Here is an 18,778-nt window from a genome sequence, read left to right as displayed (position 1 = left end):
AAATATATATGATTTATTGGTTATTTCACACAGACTGCGAGGTTTCTTGTGACATTCACTTCACATGACACACTTATGTACTGCAGATGACACACTAACATGTCACAGTACATAGTTTGGACAGCTCTGCCTTAGATGCTTCACTCTAGCTTTCAGTGGAGATGTATATTAAACTAAAAAACCTGAGATTTTTCAGGATAAACTGAGATTGTGAATGTGCTATGAATATGATAGTGTTTGTGAATAAAGCTAAGTCACTGGTTGCAAATATTAAAGATGCTGGCAGGTGAAAGGCAATACACTACGTTATGGAGCTGAAGACACTCACATGGCGCTTCACGTCATCCAGGCTCAGGGTTACACCTTTGTCACTGTTGTTTCCATTGTGTTTCTTCTGGCACTTGCCACGGCGACAGAGGCGGAACTTTATCACCTAAAGATAGGACAAGAGGCAGTGTTGGAAGTGTGGTAATTTTAGTTTTCTCTGGGCAATCTATAGATCTGTGACTCTTTGCCCTCTGAACTCATAGGAATCAAAACTCACCTCATAAGCATAGTCAAATAGCTCAAGCACAGTTAATATACTGGCTCCAATGAAGAGCCCCATCTGTCCCCCAATGTCACCTGCAGGCAAGAAGATAAGAGACCTATAATAATTAGATATGAAGATACGATATTTCTTCTGGTGCATACAGTAATTTATTATAGAATTTCAACATTTAAGTATTTCTGCATTACTGTAAGTGATATCAAGTTACACCAATCTCTATAGGGAAAGGGAAACATGATGACTCTAATCCATTAGGATCTGGTGATAACAGGAAAAGTTTCCAGATTTCAGATATTTTACTTTCATGCATCATCCAGTGTTTCCCCAATGTTTATTGAATAAGGTCAGTGTTTGGGAGCAATATTACAAAAATCATTGACTCTCTTGCTTGATCTTCTACCATCCTTTACCAAATTCCAGATGCTGTTAGATCATAGCCCCATAGTCACTGACCACTCTGGATGGGGATGATGAGAACTGTAGTACAAAAACAACACGAGGAGCTAAATGTCTAGTCTTTGTCATGCTAAAAGTGTGTCCACCCAGGTCCTTTGGAAGCCCAGACCCATATATATTTCTTGTGCAAAAAACACTATTAGCCTCAATCACTGGCCAGACATTTTTTTAAAAATCCAATTTGTCATTCATATTTGAACATGGAGGAATGTGCTTTTGGGAAAAATGGCTAAATACTCCTTTCCCCAAAAATGTCTGCTCTTGTCTCTTGTCTTTGCTTTCCAGCGTGGCTTGGGAGGTGGTCGCCAGTTATTATGCTGAGGGATTTTTGTGCACTTCTTCAAAACAATCTGACAAAAGACTGTACTGATTTTTTTTGGTGTCAGGAGTGATTTGAGAAACTGCAACTTTACTGTACTGTACTGATTAACTTTAAAGAATCTCTGTTCTGTAATCTGCATGTATTTGCTTAGTAAGTGTCATTTATGTTAATTTTGATGGGGCTAAGTAGTGATAGCAGCATTTATCATAAGAACGCTGACTCCAAAACTTTGGAATTTCTGTTTAGCTACTCTCCTCCTCCCCACTCTAAGCTTCTGGATTTACCAAGCAGAGCTTTGTTGTTCTGTATTTGTATGTCCAAGTCACTTCCAACCCCAAGGTGAACCTATCACTTTTTTTTTTGGCAAAAGAGGTTTGCCTTTGTCCTCCCCCTGAAATTGCAACTTGCCAAGAGTCATCCAGTGGGTTTCATAGCTGAGCAGGGATTTGAACCCCAGTCTCCGGAGTATTAACTTAATATTCAAACCATTGCATCATGCTTGATAGGAGCCCCAGTGGTGTAGTGGGTTAAAGCCTTGTGACTTGAAGGTTGGGTTGCTGACCTGAAGACTGCCAGGTTCGAATCCAAGGAGAGTGTGGATGAGCTCCCTCTATCAGCTCCAGCTCCATGCGGGGACATGAGAGAAGCCTCCCACAAGGATGTTAAAAACATCAAAACATCTGGGTGTCCCCTGGGCAATGTCCTTGCAGACAGCCAATTCTGTCACACCAGAAGCAACTTACAGTTTCTCAAGTCGCTCCTGACATGAAAGAAAATCATGCTTGATATCTTTTTTTGCAGCCCCAAGGACAGGAAACTTACTGTGTGAGTGTGGTACATCTTCTATGTGTTTAAAGAGAAGCTAGGGTTGTCACAATGTTGTATTTTACCCATTGTTCTACACTCTATTATTTGCCTGATTATTTGTGCCATGTTGTTTAGGCTATAGGCAAGGCCGGAACTTGGCACCATCCATGGAAAGTTGGAGGCATGTAGTATCCCATGTAGGGGGAAAACCAATGATCTCACCCAGAAGTCCAGCCACTTCGTATGCTTTCTTCTGCTCAATGGTCTCATAGTTCAGAGCTTCAAAGAAAATGTCCAGCACCAGGATGTTCTCCCTGCATGAGAGGAAGAGAGGAGGTAAGAAGGACTAGAAACTGGGACCAAAACAAGTACTGACTAGTGAATCACTGCCCATAATGAATGCTATGGATTCCCGCCCCTCTGCCCCAGGACCAGCATGGGCATTTCCTTGCTTGGAAAATCTAGCTACTACCAGCCTAAGGCAGTGAAAACTCAAGCCCAGCATTAAAATGATGAGAGAAGTTGCTACAACAAAGTGTATGTAGCCACTTGCAGGATGGTCAGAGTAGGGATGAATGTCCCTTCCTGAGTACACCAGGACAGAAATGATGAGCTACAGGAGTGGCCATCTGCCCTGTGTGATGAACCATAGAACCGGAAGGATCTCCCAAGCTTGGGCATTTTCACACTCTGGAGTATGAACCTGGCTGGCCAGAAGGCAGAAGGAATTCCCAGAATAATAAGGTTGGGACTTCATCTGAGCAACAGCAATCTACAGCTCAGCTCTGACAGTGGTTTTGTGAACTTGGAATAATTTTTGTTTGAAAGCTGATGACAGCAGTATGGTGCAGAAAAGGAATGTGAAGAAGCAGAGATGGCTAAGTAGATTGGTAGAGTGGCTCACCCAATGTATTGTTCGCTCTTGTTATATTTCTTGGCCAGATATTTGGCTGATGCCTTGCTGGGGATCTTAACCATGGAGAGTTCCTTGCCATAGCGGGTGACGTTGCAAGGCATCTCACACACGCAGTATTCACTGTCCCTCTCCACCAAAAAGTCTGCAAGTAGGGGAAGGCAAGGCAATAACCACAACAAAATGAGTTTAAAACAAGATTTAATCCACATTTTTATTTGATTGTCTAGGGAAGAGAGGTGAAATTTTCCCTTCTGAAGGTTTTAACACACGAGGCCAATGGGTCACCCATCTACCAACCAGCAGCCAGATCTAGTTAGCTTTCACTATGTGGAGAGTTCAGTACTTTAGTCCACAGACCCTTCCTGGGGCAATGGATTGGGAATTGTATGTTCAAATGCAACACAGACACAACCTTTACCTTTCCCTCCTCTAATACACATGGTCCCCATCTCATACAGTAAGTGTATGGTTTACTGTATTAGTAGTAGAAAGTGGAGTAATTCCTTTTTTTAGGACGACAGCTTACAAGTTCCTTAAGTCATTTCTAGAAGATGTAGTCCAAAAGAGGATCTCTCCCAAACTTTGGCTAGTGGGCATGTAGGTTGTGATGGGAAAGGTGGGTGGAAAGATGGTTGTCCTAATACACTCTCTTCCCCTGCTAAAATCATGGCAGTGCAAGGGTGGAAGGTGAGCAGAGATTCGGCAGGGTAGAAGCAACATCTGGTTAGCAACCTGGAAGAGGTTTCATAGAGGACCTCTGAAGAATGCAGGCAAGCCTTGGGCTGCCTATGCTTGGCTCTCAGCATGAGGTGCTCCTACACCGATGCCAGGGCTGTGGCAGGCCCAGGACCCCATGAGAGCCACAAAGACTGCCAAATATGCCAAAATTCAAAAACAAATCACATAAACCCAGAAGTGCTTCATGGAAGTAACTATCACCACAATAAATGAAATTTGCACCTGTCTAGCTTTCTTACTTTAGGTATATAACAACAATTCCCAGAATCCCTCAGCCAACTTTGCTACTGTTGAAAATATTCTTGTTGCATATGTATATGACAGCTTTTTGTGCATTTGAAAAAGGCTGTCTTATTTGCAAGTTGAACTTTATATTAATCAAGGGTAGTAATTCTGAGGTTTGGAGGCAGCACTTGTACGATGACTAGATACTGGTCTAAACAAGACTTCCTTGAGAACATTGTGAATGTCTTGGACAAAGAGTTCTGCTCTAGCTGAAAGTGAGGTCTAACCTAGGAAAGAAACCTATTGATGCTCACCAAGGGCTGGATCCGCACACTCCTTGTACTGTTCAGGGGTGCAATAGGGAGCATCACCTGCATGAAAACATAAGTTTAAGGAAATCATGTCGTAGGGCTATTATCATGATATTCTCAGAAGAGGTCATTCTGGCAATCTTCATCAAAAAGCACTGAAAGGAAGATACAGTAAGTAAGATTCTGGATGATGTGTATATAGATTCCTCTATGTGGACTGTGTTTCCTGGTCCACAAAGAAAACTGACAGTGGTAATCCTTTAATGTCATGGCCTATGGCTAGTATAATAAACAACTCTTAATAATAATAATAATAATAATAATAATAATAATAATAATAATAATAAATTTATTCTTATATCCCGCCCCATCTCCCTGAGGGGACTCGGGGCGGCTCACAACAATAATAAAAACAGTGACAAATTACACATTGTAAAATCAAACATGAAAAGCAGTCATACAATCAATACATACATCACATGTTAAAAACAAGGAGATAAAACAATTCTAGGCCGAAATAGAGGGCTTCTGTAGCTTCGTGGCAACTCTTTCATTCAAAAAAGACAGTAGCGATCTTGGCATTGTAGACCATACCAAAAGATTACCATGGGGGGACCTTGAAATACATGTTAATGCCATTGGATCAAAGGCCTGATGCCAAGCATGACATCTATACAGCTGTCCCAACACACCATTAGCTGTAAAAGCATAATGGGACACTGGTAGCAGAATGCAGACACTAGTCTTAGAGTACATCTACACAATAGATATAATGCACTTCAGCACCACTTTAACTGCCATGGCTTATTGCTATGGAATCATAGTTTGGTGAGGCACCAGCCTTTTTTGACAAAGAAGGCTAAAGATCTTGAAAAACTACAAACCCCAGGATTCCATAGCATGGAGCCGTTGCAGTGAAAATGGTGTCAACTTGCATTCATTCTGCAGCAGAGATGCATCCTTAGTTTCCTCTGTTGGGCAGTGGGACAGTGGCCCAAAATTCTAGAATCCTACCATCTAGCTTGCCTGGTCGGATCAACTCTTGCTCTGATGAAAAGCTCACCCTGATTTCAGTGGAGGGTTTCCAAGCTGTATTTTCCACCCCACTAAATCCAAACAACTCTCCTGAAAACACAGGTTTCAACCTTTGTTTCTATTGTATTTCTAGATATGTTTGAATCATAGAATCCTTTCAAGACAGAGATGAAAGAAAGCAAAAATCAAAGCACTTGTTACATAAGCAAAGCTGGATCCCAATCTCTTGCTCTTATCTTTGCTTGCCCTTTCTTAGCTGTTATTCATTCTGACTCCATATTGTTCTATGGTAGCCTAGATACCAATTGGTAATTTCAGTCCACCTTTAGGGAAAAAAAAACAACAACTCCCCCTCCTCTTTGTACATCTGTGCTATTATTCTGTCTGGCTCTTCAGGAGCAGTGGCTGACTAGATTAATTAATTCACTGTTTCATTTTAATTATGCTAATTACATCCCTTGAAAGGTCCCCCACCCCTTTTTTTGCTTAATAGGAAAGATTGAGTACAGACCAGGGTGGAGTAGTTAAGAGAGCCTTGAGGTCTGTTAAGTCATGAAATAGAAATGAAGTGTGGGAGTGGTTGTAATTATGGAACACTATAATTACAGAAAAGCAGAAAGAAGGGATACTTTTAATGAACCTTTTCAGCAGCAATGAAAAACACCCCCACCCACTTTTTGATGATGTTTACTAATTGCCTTGAAAAATAGTAAAGATGTTCATCTGTTCTGGAAGCACTTCCTTCACTTTGAATATGATTTAGTTGGCCCCAGATTCTGTATGTAGTCAGATCTGATTAGTTGTGACATGATCTGGTTCACGATGATTCCTGTGGTTTGGGACCATTCATAGGAATGATTCAGGAAGCATTGCCCTCACTCAGTGTCACTCAGCTTTGTCATGTGACTCAGTGATGGCAACATATCACCCAAATAAATTATCTGGTAAGGCTTGTTTGGTTAACTACATCAGTGCTCCTCAAAGTGATGCTCCATTGATTTGCTGGTCCTCAAGACACCTGCTGCCAGTCTTGGAAAAATTTCCAGGAAAGAAAAAAAATCCAGTTGTAGCCAATAGGCACAAATATGGTGCTGGTCTCTGGTACATAAGCCTCTCATTTAATATTATTTAGTTTGGGAAGCAGAGATTACCTAGAATTACTCCTTGTAAGGAAGCGTAGAAGTCAGAAGAGGAAAATCACTCAAAATCAGCAGCAGACATATGAGCAGTTGGCAATACACTATTAGGGATGTGGTAGAAAAAAATAATATTTTCACAATTCTTTAGGAGGATTCTCCCTCCTTGAGGTATATGTTCTGAGATGGGGAAAACTCCTTAGGTAGCCTAATTTAAAAGGCTTTGTGGTGGTGATCAGAAATTATATCTATCTGTCAGTCCATCAATCCAGCTTGTCACGTATTCTATTACTGAATCTCTCCTTGGACATTTTCCTGAAATCTTATGGGATAAAAATGATAGGTCTACTAGAAATTCCAGACACCTGGTTGAATCTAGTCTTAATTGTGTTTCGAGGAGTCACTGAAATCTACTGCTAAACCATAATTTCTATGGGTCTACGCTAAACACAACTAAATTAGGCTCCAATCCTTATGGTGCTTTCTTGTGAGGAGATGCTCTCATGGGTAGCCAATTGTCTTGGCACCTTTAAGGCACTGCCAATCACTGTCAGCACCCAAGACTTGGCCTTGTGCAGAAGAGCTATCTATATTAGGGGAGGGCATCTTGCAGCCTAGGAAGCTATGGGATCTTCATTCTTCAATGGCGTGACTGGCATCTTCTATAGCAGTGGTTCTCAACCTGTGGGTCCCCAGATGTTTTGGCTTTCAACTCCCAGAAAGCTGGTAAACTGGCTGGAATTTCTGGAAGTTGTAGGCCAAAACACCTAGGGACCTCCGGATTGAGAACTACTGTTCTATAGTATCTTTCTTATTAAAACTTCTTTTCTTACAGCTCTTGCCCCAGTTTCATTCTACCACAAGGTAGAGTGATGTGTCTGCTCCATATAGGATGTTTAGGGTTTCTCAAGAAAGAGCCACACAGTTATGATTATAATTTGACTTGTGATCTAGAAGGTAGAAAACCACATGTGGTGCAATTGAATGGTTGAATGGAGGAGTGGGAAGGGGGCATCATTGTTGTGCTTCAGGTTTCAAAATGTCTTGAACTGGCACAACTCTCTCTGACTTACCAGGCATGTGCACCATGCGACAGTTGCAGTTCTCTACCAAGTATCGAGTTTCACAGTCGATGCGGCAAGCTGTGATGCTGTAGGTATCATAGAAATCTGATTCCATTGTCACTGATTTGCATTGACCCCAGGGAGGAGGAAGGTAGAGGAGCTGCAGAGGAGAGGAAGAAAACGGAGTGAAAAAGACAGCATGTCACTGGTCCTTCTAGAAAAGGGGGAGGGGTACTACTTGGCCCATAATGTTTATCAAGGATCAGATATTCCCTGCTCTCTTACACAGACATCACTGCAGCCTTGGTCTACAAAAACGTTTGCAGTGTACGTAGTTAGGAAAACAATACGGGCTAAACAATACAGTCTATCAAAGTACACTGGAAACCACAAAATATGACCCAAGGGCAGAGGTGGATCCTGTGTTTTGTGGAAGAGCCAATTCAAACCTAGAACAGGAGGACACATGGCACAGTCCACAAACTACAAAGAGGCTACAAGTGAGAGAGTTCATGTATGAATCCTCTTTTGTGATCCAAAACTCTCTGTGAATTGAAGAGCTCGGTTGGGTTGAAAAATGGCATTCGAATATTTATTTTTAATTTCATGATTCCCCCTCCTCTCCCATGAATTTAATAGGATTTTTTGGGGCAAGGAAGACTCATGGGTGGTATGTATACATAGTATAGTATATATAATACCAGAAGAGTCATATCATCTGCTTTGTTACACACATATTATGTACATAAATGTGAGTGTACACACATACATCCTGGTTCTAAGTCAGGCTCAAGAAACCCTATTTTTAAAATTATAAACATTGTTTTTCTTATCTCCGATGCTGTATTTCCCTCTGGGATATCCATCATTGAATATCCCAGATGAAAGCATCCATCCCCTTCTGTTCACTTTGCATAATCATTCAACACATAAACATACAGTGAAAGAATAGGTAAAATCGTTTCTTTTAGATCTCCCTTCAAACTCTGATGATGAAAGAACAGTTTATTTCTGTACAATGAGATCTTTATTTAGAATATATGTATACACACTTGGCATTAAAAACATTCTTAGAGCTGTTTCAACAACTAAAAAGGACAATCATAAATTAAAACTGGGGCTAAGTAATAGTATATTGAATTGCTGCATACGCAGAATCAAAGTGGAACTTAGAAGTCACTGGGGCTACCAGACTTCTCTCTGACTAGGATTTCATCCCATTCCCTGCACTCAGAACCAAAGACACTCATTCTATTACATCTCTGTTTCACACACATTTGATATTCTACACCAGGCATGGGCAAACTTTGTCCCTCCAGATGTTTTGAATTTCAATTCCCAGAAATCCCAGCAAGCTTACCGGCTGTTAGGAATTGTGGGAGTTGAAGTCCAAAACACCTGGAGGGCCAAAGTTTGCCCATGCCTGTTCTACACCATCCTCATTCCTGTTATCAGGAGACAAGAGGATTTCACTCACAGTAATTCTCATCCTGCCCAGCTCATGGGGAGGCACACTTTATTCCACTAGTCCTGATAAGATAGGATGGTTGAACATGGTATGGGGCAGGGTGTCCTTCTCTTACCCGTTGCTCCTGGCAGGACACAAATGTCTGGAAACCAGGTGCCACTCCAAATCCCAGCTGGTCAATGAAGGGTGGCTCATCCTGGCTGTGGATCTGCACTTTGATCCCAGCTTCAAATGAGGTCTCATCTGTGACACAAAGAGACGGAGAACTTTTTTAGAAGGGTAGGGCTCAAGCACAAGCCAAGAAGCAAACCCCCCATTCCCTCATTCTGCTGCTCATGATCTACTGGGAAATCCAGACGCAAGGGTATCTGATTAGGGATGTAATTCTTCACTGAGGGCATCTGAACTGTAGAACTAATGCAGTTTGACGCCAATCTAATTGCCAATATGGACTCATGGGAAGTGCAGTTTGTTATAGCATGTAAAAATCAGTTGGCTGAGCCTGGGATTTTTGGATATACAGTAGAGTCTCACTTATCCAAGCTAAACGGGCCGGCAGAAGCTTGGATAAGCGAATATCTTGGATATTAAACATCAAATTAGGTGGGAGACCGGGACAGATTAGGGATTCTGTTAGTGTACCAACCACCCCGCTGCACTACAGTCTCCCTGCCTGAGCTAGCTGAGGTGGTCTCGGGCCTGGCGTTGGAGTCCCGGCGGCTCATAGTGCTGGGGGACTTCAATGTCCATGCCGAGGCTAACCTTTCAGGTGCGGCTCAGGACTTCATGGCCGCCATGGCAACCATGGGGCTGTCCCAACTCGTATCTGGTCCCACCCAGTGCGGGGCACACACTGGACCTGGTCTTCTGTCAGGGATGGGAGGAAGGTGGCGGTGTGAAGGAGCTCACCATCGCTCCTTTGCCATGGACCGACCATCACCTGATCAGGTTTAGACTTACTGCGCCCCCCAACCTCTGCAGGGGTGGTGGACCTAAAATGGTCCGCCCCAGGAGACTTATGGATCCAGAAGGATTCCTGACGGCTCTTGGGGAATTTCCCGCCTCCTCGGCAGGTGATCCTGTTGATGCTCTGGTCTCTCTCTGGAATGGAGAGATGACTAGGGCAATAGACACGATCGCTCCGGAGCGTCCCCTCTCGAGTAACCGAGCTAAACCAGCTCCTTGGTTTACTGAGGAGCTGTCAGCGATGAAGCGAAAGAAGAGGGAACTAGAGTGCGTGTGGCGATCAGAGTATAACGAGTCAGACCGAACACGGCTCGGCTCCTATCTTAGGGCATATGCCGCGGCAATCAAAGCTGCAAGGAGAGTCCACCTTGCGGCCAACATTGCGTCCGCACAGAACCGTCCGGCGGCGCTGTTCCGTGTTATCAGAGGGTTGTTAACTCCCACCAATCAAGGTGGGAGCCCTGATAACTCGGCAGCCCGCTGTGAAGCATTTGCTCGGTTCTTTGCGGACAAAGTCGCTCTGATCCGTTCCGACTTTGACACCATATTAACGGCAGTCTCTGAGGATGTAACGAGTGCACCTGCTTGTCCAGTTTTGTTGGATTCATTTCAATTGGTTGAGCTCGAGGATGTGGACAAGATCCTTGGAGAGGCGAGACCGACCACATGCATCCTAGACCCCTGCCCATCCTGGCTGGTGAGAGAAGCCAGAGGGGGTTTGGCCGAGTGGGTGAAGGTGGTGGTGAATGCCTCCCTTCGGGAGGGCAAGTTTCCAGCGAGCCTAAAAATGGCTGTGATCAAGCCGCTGTTGAAAAAGCCATCATTGGATCCCACTCAATTCGGAAACTTTCGGCCTATTTCCAATCTCCCCTATTTGGGCAAGGTCTTGGAACATGTGGTTGCCTCGCAGCTCCAGGGATTCTTGGTGGACACTGATTTTCTGGATCCGGCACAGTCTGGCTTCAGGCCGGGGCATGGTACCGAGACAGCCTTGGTCGCCTTAGTCGATGATCTTCGCCGGGAACTGGACAGGGGGAGTGTGTCCCTGCTGGTTCTGCTGGACCTCTCAGCGGCCTTCGATACCGTCGATCACGGTATCCTTCTGGGACGCCTCGCAGGAATGGGACTTGGAGGTACTGTCCTGCAGTGGCTCCACTCATTCCTGGAGGGTCGGTCCCAGATGGTGTCATTGGGGGACGCCTGCTCGGCCCCACAACCGTTGACTTGTGGGGTCCCGCAGGGTTCTGTATTGTCTCCCATGTTGTTTAACATCTACATGAAGCCGCTGGGAGAGATCATCAGGAGTTTCGGGGTCCGGTGTCATCTGTACGCAGATGATGTCCAGCTCTGTCACTCCTTCCCACCTGTCACTAAGGAGGCTGTTCAGGTCCTGAAACGGTGCTTGAATCCAGACAAGACAGAGGTCCTCCTGGTCAGTCGGAAGGCCGAACAGGGTATAGGGTTACAGCCTGTGCTGGATGGGGTCACACTCCCCCTGAAGGCGCAGGTGCGCAGTCTGGGGGTGATCCTGGACTCATCGTTGAGCCTGGAACCCAGGTCTCAGCGGTGGCTAGGGGAGCCTTCGCACAATTAAAACTTGTGCGCCAGCTGCGACCGTACCTTGGGAAGCCAGACTTGGCCACGGTGGTCCACGCCCTTGTTACATCCCGTTTAGACTACTGCAACACACTCTACGTGGGGCTGCCTTTGAAGACTGTTCGGAAGCTTCAATTAGTCCAACGGGAAGCTGCCAGGTTAATAACTGGAGCGGCGTTCAGGGAGCGTACTACTCCTCTGTTACGTCAGCTCCACTGGCTGCCGATTAGCTACCGAGCACAATTCAAGGTGCTGGCTTTAGCCTATAAAGCTCTAAACGGTTCCGGCCCAGCTTATCTGTCCGAACATGTCTCCCGCTATGACCCACCTCGAAGCTTAAGATCGTCGGATGAGGCCCTGCTCGCGGTCCCGTCAGCCTCACAGGTGCGGCTGGCGGGGACGAGAGACAGGGCCTTTTCAGTAGTGGCTCCCCGCCTATGGAACGCCCTCCCCATTGAAGTCAGGCAGGCTCCCTCCCTCCTATCCTTCCGTAGGAAGGTAAAAACTTGGTTGTGGGGCCAGGCTTTCGAATAAGAATCAGCAGCATTAATTACTATTATGTATACTGGAACTCAATTGACAGACCCAGTCTTTTAAACTTGTACACGCCTATCTATATTTTATAAATGCATTTTATGAATGTTATATGTAAGTTAATTTTTTAACTGATTTATAGTGTATTGTACTGTTTTTATATGTCTGTTTTATTGTAAGCCGCCCTGAGTCCCCTGTTGGGTGAGAAGGGCGGGATATAAATATTGTAATAAATAAATAAATAAATTTTACAAATTAAGCACCAAAACATCATGTTATACAACAAATTTGGCAGAAAAAGCAGTTCAATACGCAGTAATGTTATGTTGTAATTACTGTATTTATGAATTTAGCACCAAAATATCACAATATATTGAAAACATTGACTACAACAACAACAATAATAATAATAATAATAATAATAATAATAATAATAACTTTATTTTTATATCCCGCCCCATCTCCCCGAAGGAACTCGGAGCGGCTTACATGGGGCCATGCCCAACAACAATACAATAACAGCAATAAAACAATAAAACAAAATCGGCAATAAAACAATGTCACATCAATAAAAACAATGTCAATAAACAGTTTATAAAAGTCAGTGCACTGCATAAAATGGTTAAAAAACAGGGCTAAAAACACGGAGCTGGGCCAAGGGGAAAAACTTCAGCGTGGCAGAGGTAGTCATGATTTAAAAATCAATAAAGTGCGAGATAATCGTGGCCAGGCAACCTATTATTAGATGGGCAGGAAAAACGACCCTATAATAATTATCCCTCGAAGGCTTTTTGGAAGAGCCAGGTCTTAAGGCTCTTCCGAAAGGAGAGTAGGGTAGGGGCCTGCCTAATGGCTTGGATAATCCAGAAACTTGGATAAGCGAGGCTTGGATAAATGAGATTCTACTGTAGTTAGTTTCTGCTGGAGTTCATTTTGGAAAGGAACTTAGCAAGAGAGGTTTTGCTACTAGGCTGCTGGAGGAAAACATTTTGCATGAACATCTAAAAGGACTATTTGAATCTCTCCTAAAAGGACATTGTGTGACTCAATGCAACTGCTCATATGAATTTATATATGTTGCTCTGCATTTCAAAGAGTAAACGTTCCTGTTATTTACTGTTCATCTGTGTGGCATATCTTTTCTCTGGCAAGACAGTGTGTGGACTGGTCAAGCGTGAACTATGCATGATTTTACATTTTGTCACATGGTTTACAAGGTCTTTGGCTTTTCCTTCCAAAGCATGGTGGTGTCATATCAAACTACAGATCTCAGGATTCCACAGCACTGCACCACGACAGTTAAAGTGGTGTCAAACTGCATCCTAAGTGGTATACATGCATCCTACATTTCTTCTCAAAAGTAGCAATAAGTAATTTTAGCAATTTTCTTGCTGAGAGAAAGTATTTGAAAACCTAGTAGGTTTTGAAGGCTATTTGCAAACTGGAAATTATTATGTGAAAAACTGTGGTTGTTTGGGACAGAAAGCATCATTTTGTGTGTGCAGGAAAGCAGCATACAAAAATGTGAATTCCTGTTTCCTGGGCAGAAAACGCTTCTCATCGGAGTTAGTGATCAAAACATATTTTTAAATATTCTTTCCATCCATGTCCCGACAGAGCTTTGTATTTTAGAAAGGAATAGCCAGGAACCCAGGAACTCATGCACACAGGGCCGCTGGGTGAACTCTGCGTTTGGATCCAGGCTTTAACCCCTCTCTCCCCCCACTGCACTCTTGACAATGATCCTATTTTATGAAGAACAATGTGCTATTTGTAGATAAGAGGCAGCTCTCTGCATGACAGTGATAAGTGGGTTGCCATGGTGAATTGGATGGGATAGAAAAAAGTAAACTAAGAAGAAAGGCTGGAAGGAGGTGTGATGAAGGGTATCAGAAAACCATGCAAGTCTGAGAAAGTAATAAAGCACAAAAAGTCCAAGGAGGAATGGGGCAGAAGGAGTTGGCAAGAACTTGGTGTGGACAAGTGGAAGCCGGAATGAAAAAGGAATAAGCCTAGCATAAAAAAGGGCAAGTCATGATCATCTAAGAGGGAGAAGGCTGACAAGCCCTCAAAATATGGGGATGTTGTGTTGTATGCCAGAAAACCCACGAAAATCACATACCTGTTTCTCCCCAAACAGGAAGATACTCATCTTGCTGAATATCCAGCATGATCTCCAAGCCGTTCCCAGTTCCTCCTTTCATGGTGATGAGTGGTGGCTTGTCAGGCTGACCTGAGTTGAACGTGTAGCACTTTCCATAGCGTGTGAACACCTGCCGAAGAAAAAGTACATGGATTAAACCAGGAGCCAAACTCGCCTGTGGAGTCTTGCCAGTTCTGCCAGCTGGGGATAATAGAGATATAGGCACAGCAGAGAAGCACTGACCCATTCCACTTTGCAGTGGGATAGATGAATGTGTCCCAGTCATTTTCTTTCTCTTGTGATTATTTCCCCTCAGTTGCATAATTACTTCATCCTGTTTCTGCATCATTTTGCAATTTTTAAGCAATTCATTAAAAGCCTGGACCAAAATAAGGGAGGACAAGACCAAAGCCACACTATTTGCATAGTCCTCTCCCTAGGTACACACTTGTGTGTGGTTTCTCCTACCAAGCAATTTCACTTATAAATGCATTTTGGAGTACTTTTTTCTACAACATGGTCATTTCAAAATATGCCAGTATTTTTGACCAAATATCTGCATTTTTGTATGCATTTTAAAAATGAAGAAAGGTACTGTTTTTCTCCAAAGTGCAGAAACAGGCAACTCCTGTCATTATTGAATACATCCTGCTTTGGAATTGTGAAATTTGATCAGTTCTTATGAAATAAAGTGGAAAGCAAACAACATCCTTTCACTATCCTTACTCTGCATTGACTTAGAGCTCAAGGACATGGCTTCACATTCACCGTCAGTTTCAGCACCAGGGATAGTTACAGCCTACAAAGCTTCAGTAATTTCCCTAATTATAGGCCTTTCCCAATGGAATACGAGGCAGTCTTGAAATCACAGAAATACAGAGGACAGACACATCAGCTGCCTGAGAGGTCTTCGATGAGAGTCGTGGGAATGGAATGCATCATAGAAGCAAACTGGAGCAAAATCCCGCTCAAAGAAACACCAAGTTATGAGTTAAGTTTTTTCAGGTAACAAAGGTCACAACTTGTTTATTGGTTACAGCTGATTGCAAAGGATGGCAGCCACAGATGGGTCCTGGATCAAACATGGACCAGCCCGTGTGCTTTTTGTGTGTGTCAGGAGTGACTTGAGAAACTGCAAGTCTCTTCTGGTGTGAGAGAATTGGCTGTCTGCAAAGATGTTGCCCAGGGGAAGCCTGGATGTTTTGGTGTTTTTTTCCATCCTTGTGTGAGGCTTCTCTCATGTCCCCACATGGGGAGCTGGAGCTGACATAGGGAGCTCATCTGCACTCTTCTTGAATTCGAACAGGCAACCTTCAGGTCAGCAACACAAACTGCAAGTCAGCAGTCCCGCCGGCACAAAGACTTAACCCATTGTGCCACCAGTGGCTCCAGCCCATTGCTGAGCTGATGGCAGTGCTCCACATGAATGGTTTGAAGCCAAAAGGCCAAATTGAACACTTTTATCTTGTTCCCACTGCAACAGCAGTTGCCGTCCAGCCACCAGTCTGGGCCCACCTGCACAGCCATGTTCACCAGCACATAGCTGGGGAGATACGCCAATACTGGGTGTAACCAAAACAGAAAAACAATAATAGGAGAAAAGAGATGGGTGGGCAGGGAGAGAACTCGAAGGAGACTAAGCTCCAGGGTTGGGGGTGCCCAGGCCTGTAGCGAGGGGGGGGGGTGTTTAGGGGTTCAACCCCCCCCCCCGAAATTTTTCATGTTATAAAAAAAACCTGGTTTACTCATGAATTTTAACTGGTTAACCAAATCCCCATGCTAAGTCTATGAGATACAAAACATTAAGAGTCCCTCCAGGCACTATCTCAAGCAGATATTGACAGGTTTGTAGCGGGGAGGGGTGTGTGCTAGGGGTTAACCCCCCCCCCCCCGAAATTTTCAAAACCCCTCCCGAAATTTTTTTCTGGCTACGGCCCTGGGGGTGCCCAAATGTATTTCAGAAATCAGTCTGCATGTCCTTCAGCCTCAGGAAAGGCTCTAAAAGCTTCAACAAAGAGAACATGAACAGGCAGAAAGTCCATACACTGATCAGTACAGAGCTGAAGTCTCAGAGGTGAATGCACTAGTTGCTCCCTCCGCTGAAGAGGGATAGCTTCCACCAGGCTGGTATTTACACCCTTTTGGGCAATTCATCATTTGCAAATGCCCAGTTAATGACCCATTTATATAACTGCCATGCCATTTATATAACAAATAGGCAAAGGGGTGAAATCTGGCAGGAGCTTCCCAAAGACCGCAAAAAGGTTTTGAGACATCATAAGGATTCTTCTATCCCATCCATTCCCGGGCAGGAGTGGGCTAAGTTTCAGCCAAATTCTTAAACAATAAAACTGAGTCACAGACTGGGAGCAGACCCACCCAGAGCTACAAAGTGAATAAGCAGTTAGGCCAACTCATCGCTTATATTTATTTCTGACCTCTTGAGGAGACATTCAAAACATATTTCTTTCAGCAGATGGGACTCATTTCCTCGGAAAGACTCCCACTCCTTTCCAGTCTAGTTTCTGAGTACCTTGTACACGCTAATAGCCGGAATGTTCCCTAATTCTACTTTCAAAGTGGTAAAATACAGATACCAGTGTGTTCCCATTCCCCCGCTAATTCATCAAGGTGGGTGAGTTTACTCATTTAGATGTCTTGCTGGTTCTCATAATGGCAGAGCTAGCAATTTATGGTTTATGGAGCTGCACATTAACAATCCGTGAGAGGCATTGTGGGCTCACGTTTTCTGTCCTGCTTATGCCAATAAATGATTCATCGATGTCCAACCCATCTTTGTTATGCTGATTGCAAATGAGTAGACAGGAAGGCTCACAATACAAATCTTTGATAATTCTGGATGTGTTCTGCCCAGTTTCACAGGAAGAACTTGAGGCAAGCTTCAGCAGTTGTGTATGTGTGTGTGTGTTGTGGCACCTTCTCCCGAAATGGCAGGGTGCGACATCCCACCTCCCCCCAGTTCTTGGGACTGCAAGCTGCTCCTGGCCGGCATGATGGCATTGTGAGATTTCTAAGCCATCTGCTCCATTCTCCCGCTGCCTGTGTCTCCAAGTTGGGTGTATATCACACCAATCCTTGCACCTCATCTTGATTTTGAAGTCCTTACTAAATTTGAATTGTAACGCAGATTGACTCTTATTTTATATAAAGATATTAGGCTCATTTGAAGAGCGAACACAATCTTTTTGTGGCATGATTACCATCTGAAGTTTTCATGTGTCTCTCTCTGTGTGAGTCTAAAACACTAAGTTTTTAAAAATGAAGTGATTTGTTTTCCTTCAGGTTTTATTAAGTCTCATTCACCTTATTACTATTAAGATGGCAAGAGAATGCAGAAGAAGCCAGTCCAAAAAACATCAGATGGGGCTAGCTTATCTTTTCCTTCCCACTGCAACCATTTGTGCAACTGGGATGAGGGTCGCATGAAGGATGAAGTAGGGAGGCAACATTCAAAACTGTTCCACTGATGAAAAAAGTCCCATTAGCAGATGGGTCTGACTGGATGGCACAGCAGGTTAAACCACTGAGCTGCTGAACTTGCTGACCAAAAGGTCGGTGGTTCGAATCTGGGAGCCGGGTGAGCTTCTGCTATTAGCCCCAGCTTCTGCCAATCTAGCAGTTTGAAAACATGCAAATATGAGTAGATCAATAGGTACCACTACAACGGGAAGGTAACGGTGCTCCATGCAGTCATGCCAGGCACATGACCTTGACGGTGTCTATGGACAACACCAGCTCTTCGGCTTAGAAATGGAGATGAGCACCAATCCCCAGTGTCAGACATGACTAGACTTAATGTCAGGGGAAAACCTTTACCTTTACCTACCGGACTGGATCCCTCTACCTCTGCATCTAATAACCAGCAACATTAGAACTCAATGAACAGGTAGCACATCTCTTATGTAGAATTCTGAAACTCAAAGCACTCCAAAATTATCCACACTGGCGATTGAGATAGTGCCAGTTTTGTTTCCTGATAGTTCATTGTACACAAACTTTGTTTCATGCACATAATTATTGAAAATATTGTGTATTCAATTATTTTCAGGCTATGTGTATAACATGTATAAGATACATAAAGAATATTGTATTTAGACTTAAGCTGTCTCATTATCTGTTTGAAAATATTCCAAAATCACACTCCTGCTTCAATCTGAAATATGGAACATGTCTCTCAAACATTTCAAAGGGATATTCAACATGTACGTGAATACTTGTGCATGTACTTTCCAGTGTGACACTAATGAATAGATAGACTGACAGATAGCTAGACAGACAGAGACAGATATTGCATTGTTCCGGTTTAAAGGATGCATGCTTTAAACTCATTGAGATAAATGTTTCCTTGGATCTTTTTTCTCCTCCTCTATTGCCATCATTCTCATTGGCAACATTCCTTATTCCCTGGGTTGCTGTGAATTTTCTGGTCTGTATCATCATGTTCCAGAAGCATTATCTTCTGACGTTTCACCCACATCTATGGCAGGCAT

The 18,778-nt window shown here is 43.7% G+C and overlaps 1 protein-coding gene and 1 long non-coding RNA gene across 4 annotated transcripts in view; one reads left to right on the top strand and one right to left on the bottom strand.

The window, feature by feature from the left end:
• The window catches only part of LOC134296320 (uncharacterized), a 56,147-nt gene extending 39,975 nt beyond the window's left edge, over positions 1 to 16,172 (top strand). Inside the window, exons 4-5 of the long non-coding RNA XR_010003022.1 lie at positions 2,271 to 2,471; positions 14,265 to 16,172. This is a non-coding gene — a long non-coding RNA (uncharacterized LOC134296320). The remainder of the gene's footprint in view (positions 1 to 2,270; positions 2,472 to 14,264) is intronic.
• The window catches only part of asic1 (acid sensing ion channel subunit 1), a 248,702-nt gene that overhangs the window by 5,457 nt on the left and 224,467 nt on the right, over positions 1 to 18,778 (bottom strand). For all 3 annotated transcript variants that reach the window (XM_062970950.1, XM_008103967.3, XM_008103968.3), the window contains 8 exons: positions 14,247 to 14,397; positions 9,144 to 9,271; positions 7,570 to 7,720; positions 4,329 to 4,385; positions 3,040 to 3,193; positions 2,358 to 2,449; positions 545 to 624; positions 329 to 433 (listed from right to left, as the gene is read on the bottom strand). In XM_062970950.1, coding sequence (XP_062827020.1) covers positions 329 to 433; positions 545 to 624; positions 2,358 to 2,449; positions 3,040 to 3,193; positions 4,329 to 4,385; positions 7,570 to 7,720; positions 9,144 to 9,271; positions 14,247 to 14,397 — 918 coding nt within the window. The remainder of the gene's footprint in view (positions 1 to 328; positions 434 to 544; positions 625 to 2,357; positions 2,450 to 3,039; positions 3,194 to 4,328; positions 4,386 to 7,569; positions 7,721 to 9,143; positions 9,272 to 14,246; positions 14,398 to 18,778) is intronic.

This window comes from Anolis carolinensis, chromosome 2, assembly GCF_035594765.1.
Source record: "Anolis carolinensis isolate JA03-04 chromosome 2, rAnoCar3.1.pri, whole genome shotgun sequence".
In the NCBI taxonomy this organism is placed as follows: Eukaryota; Metazoa; Chordata; class Lepidosauria; order Squamata; family Dactyloidae; genus Anolis; species Anolis carolinensis.
The sequence above is the reverse complement of the archived record's forward strand: the minus strand, read 5'-3'. Positions and strand labels throughout refer to the sequence as shown.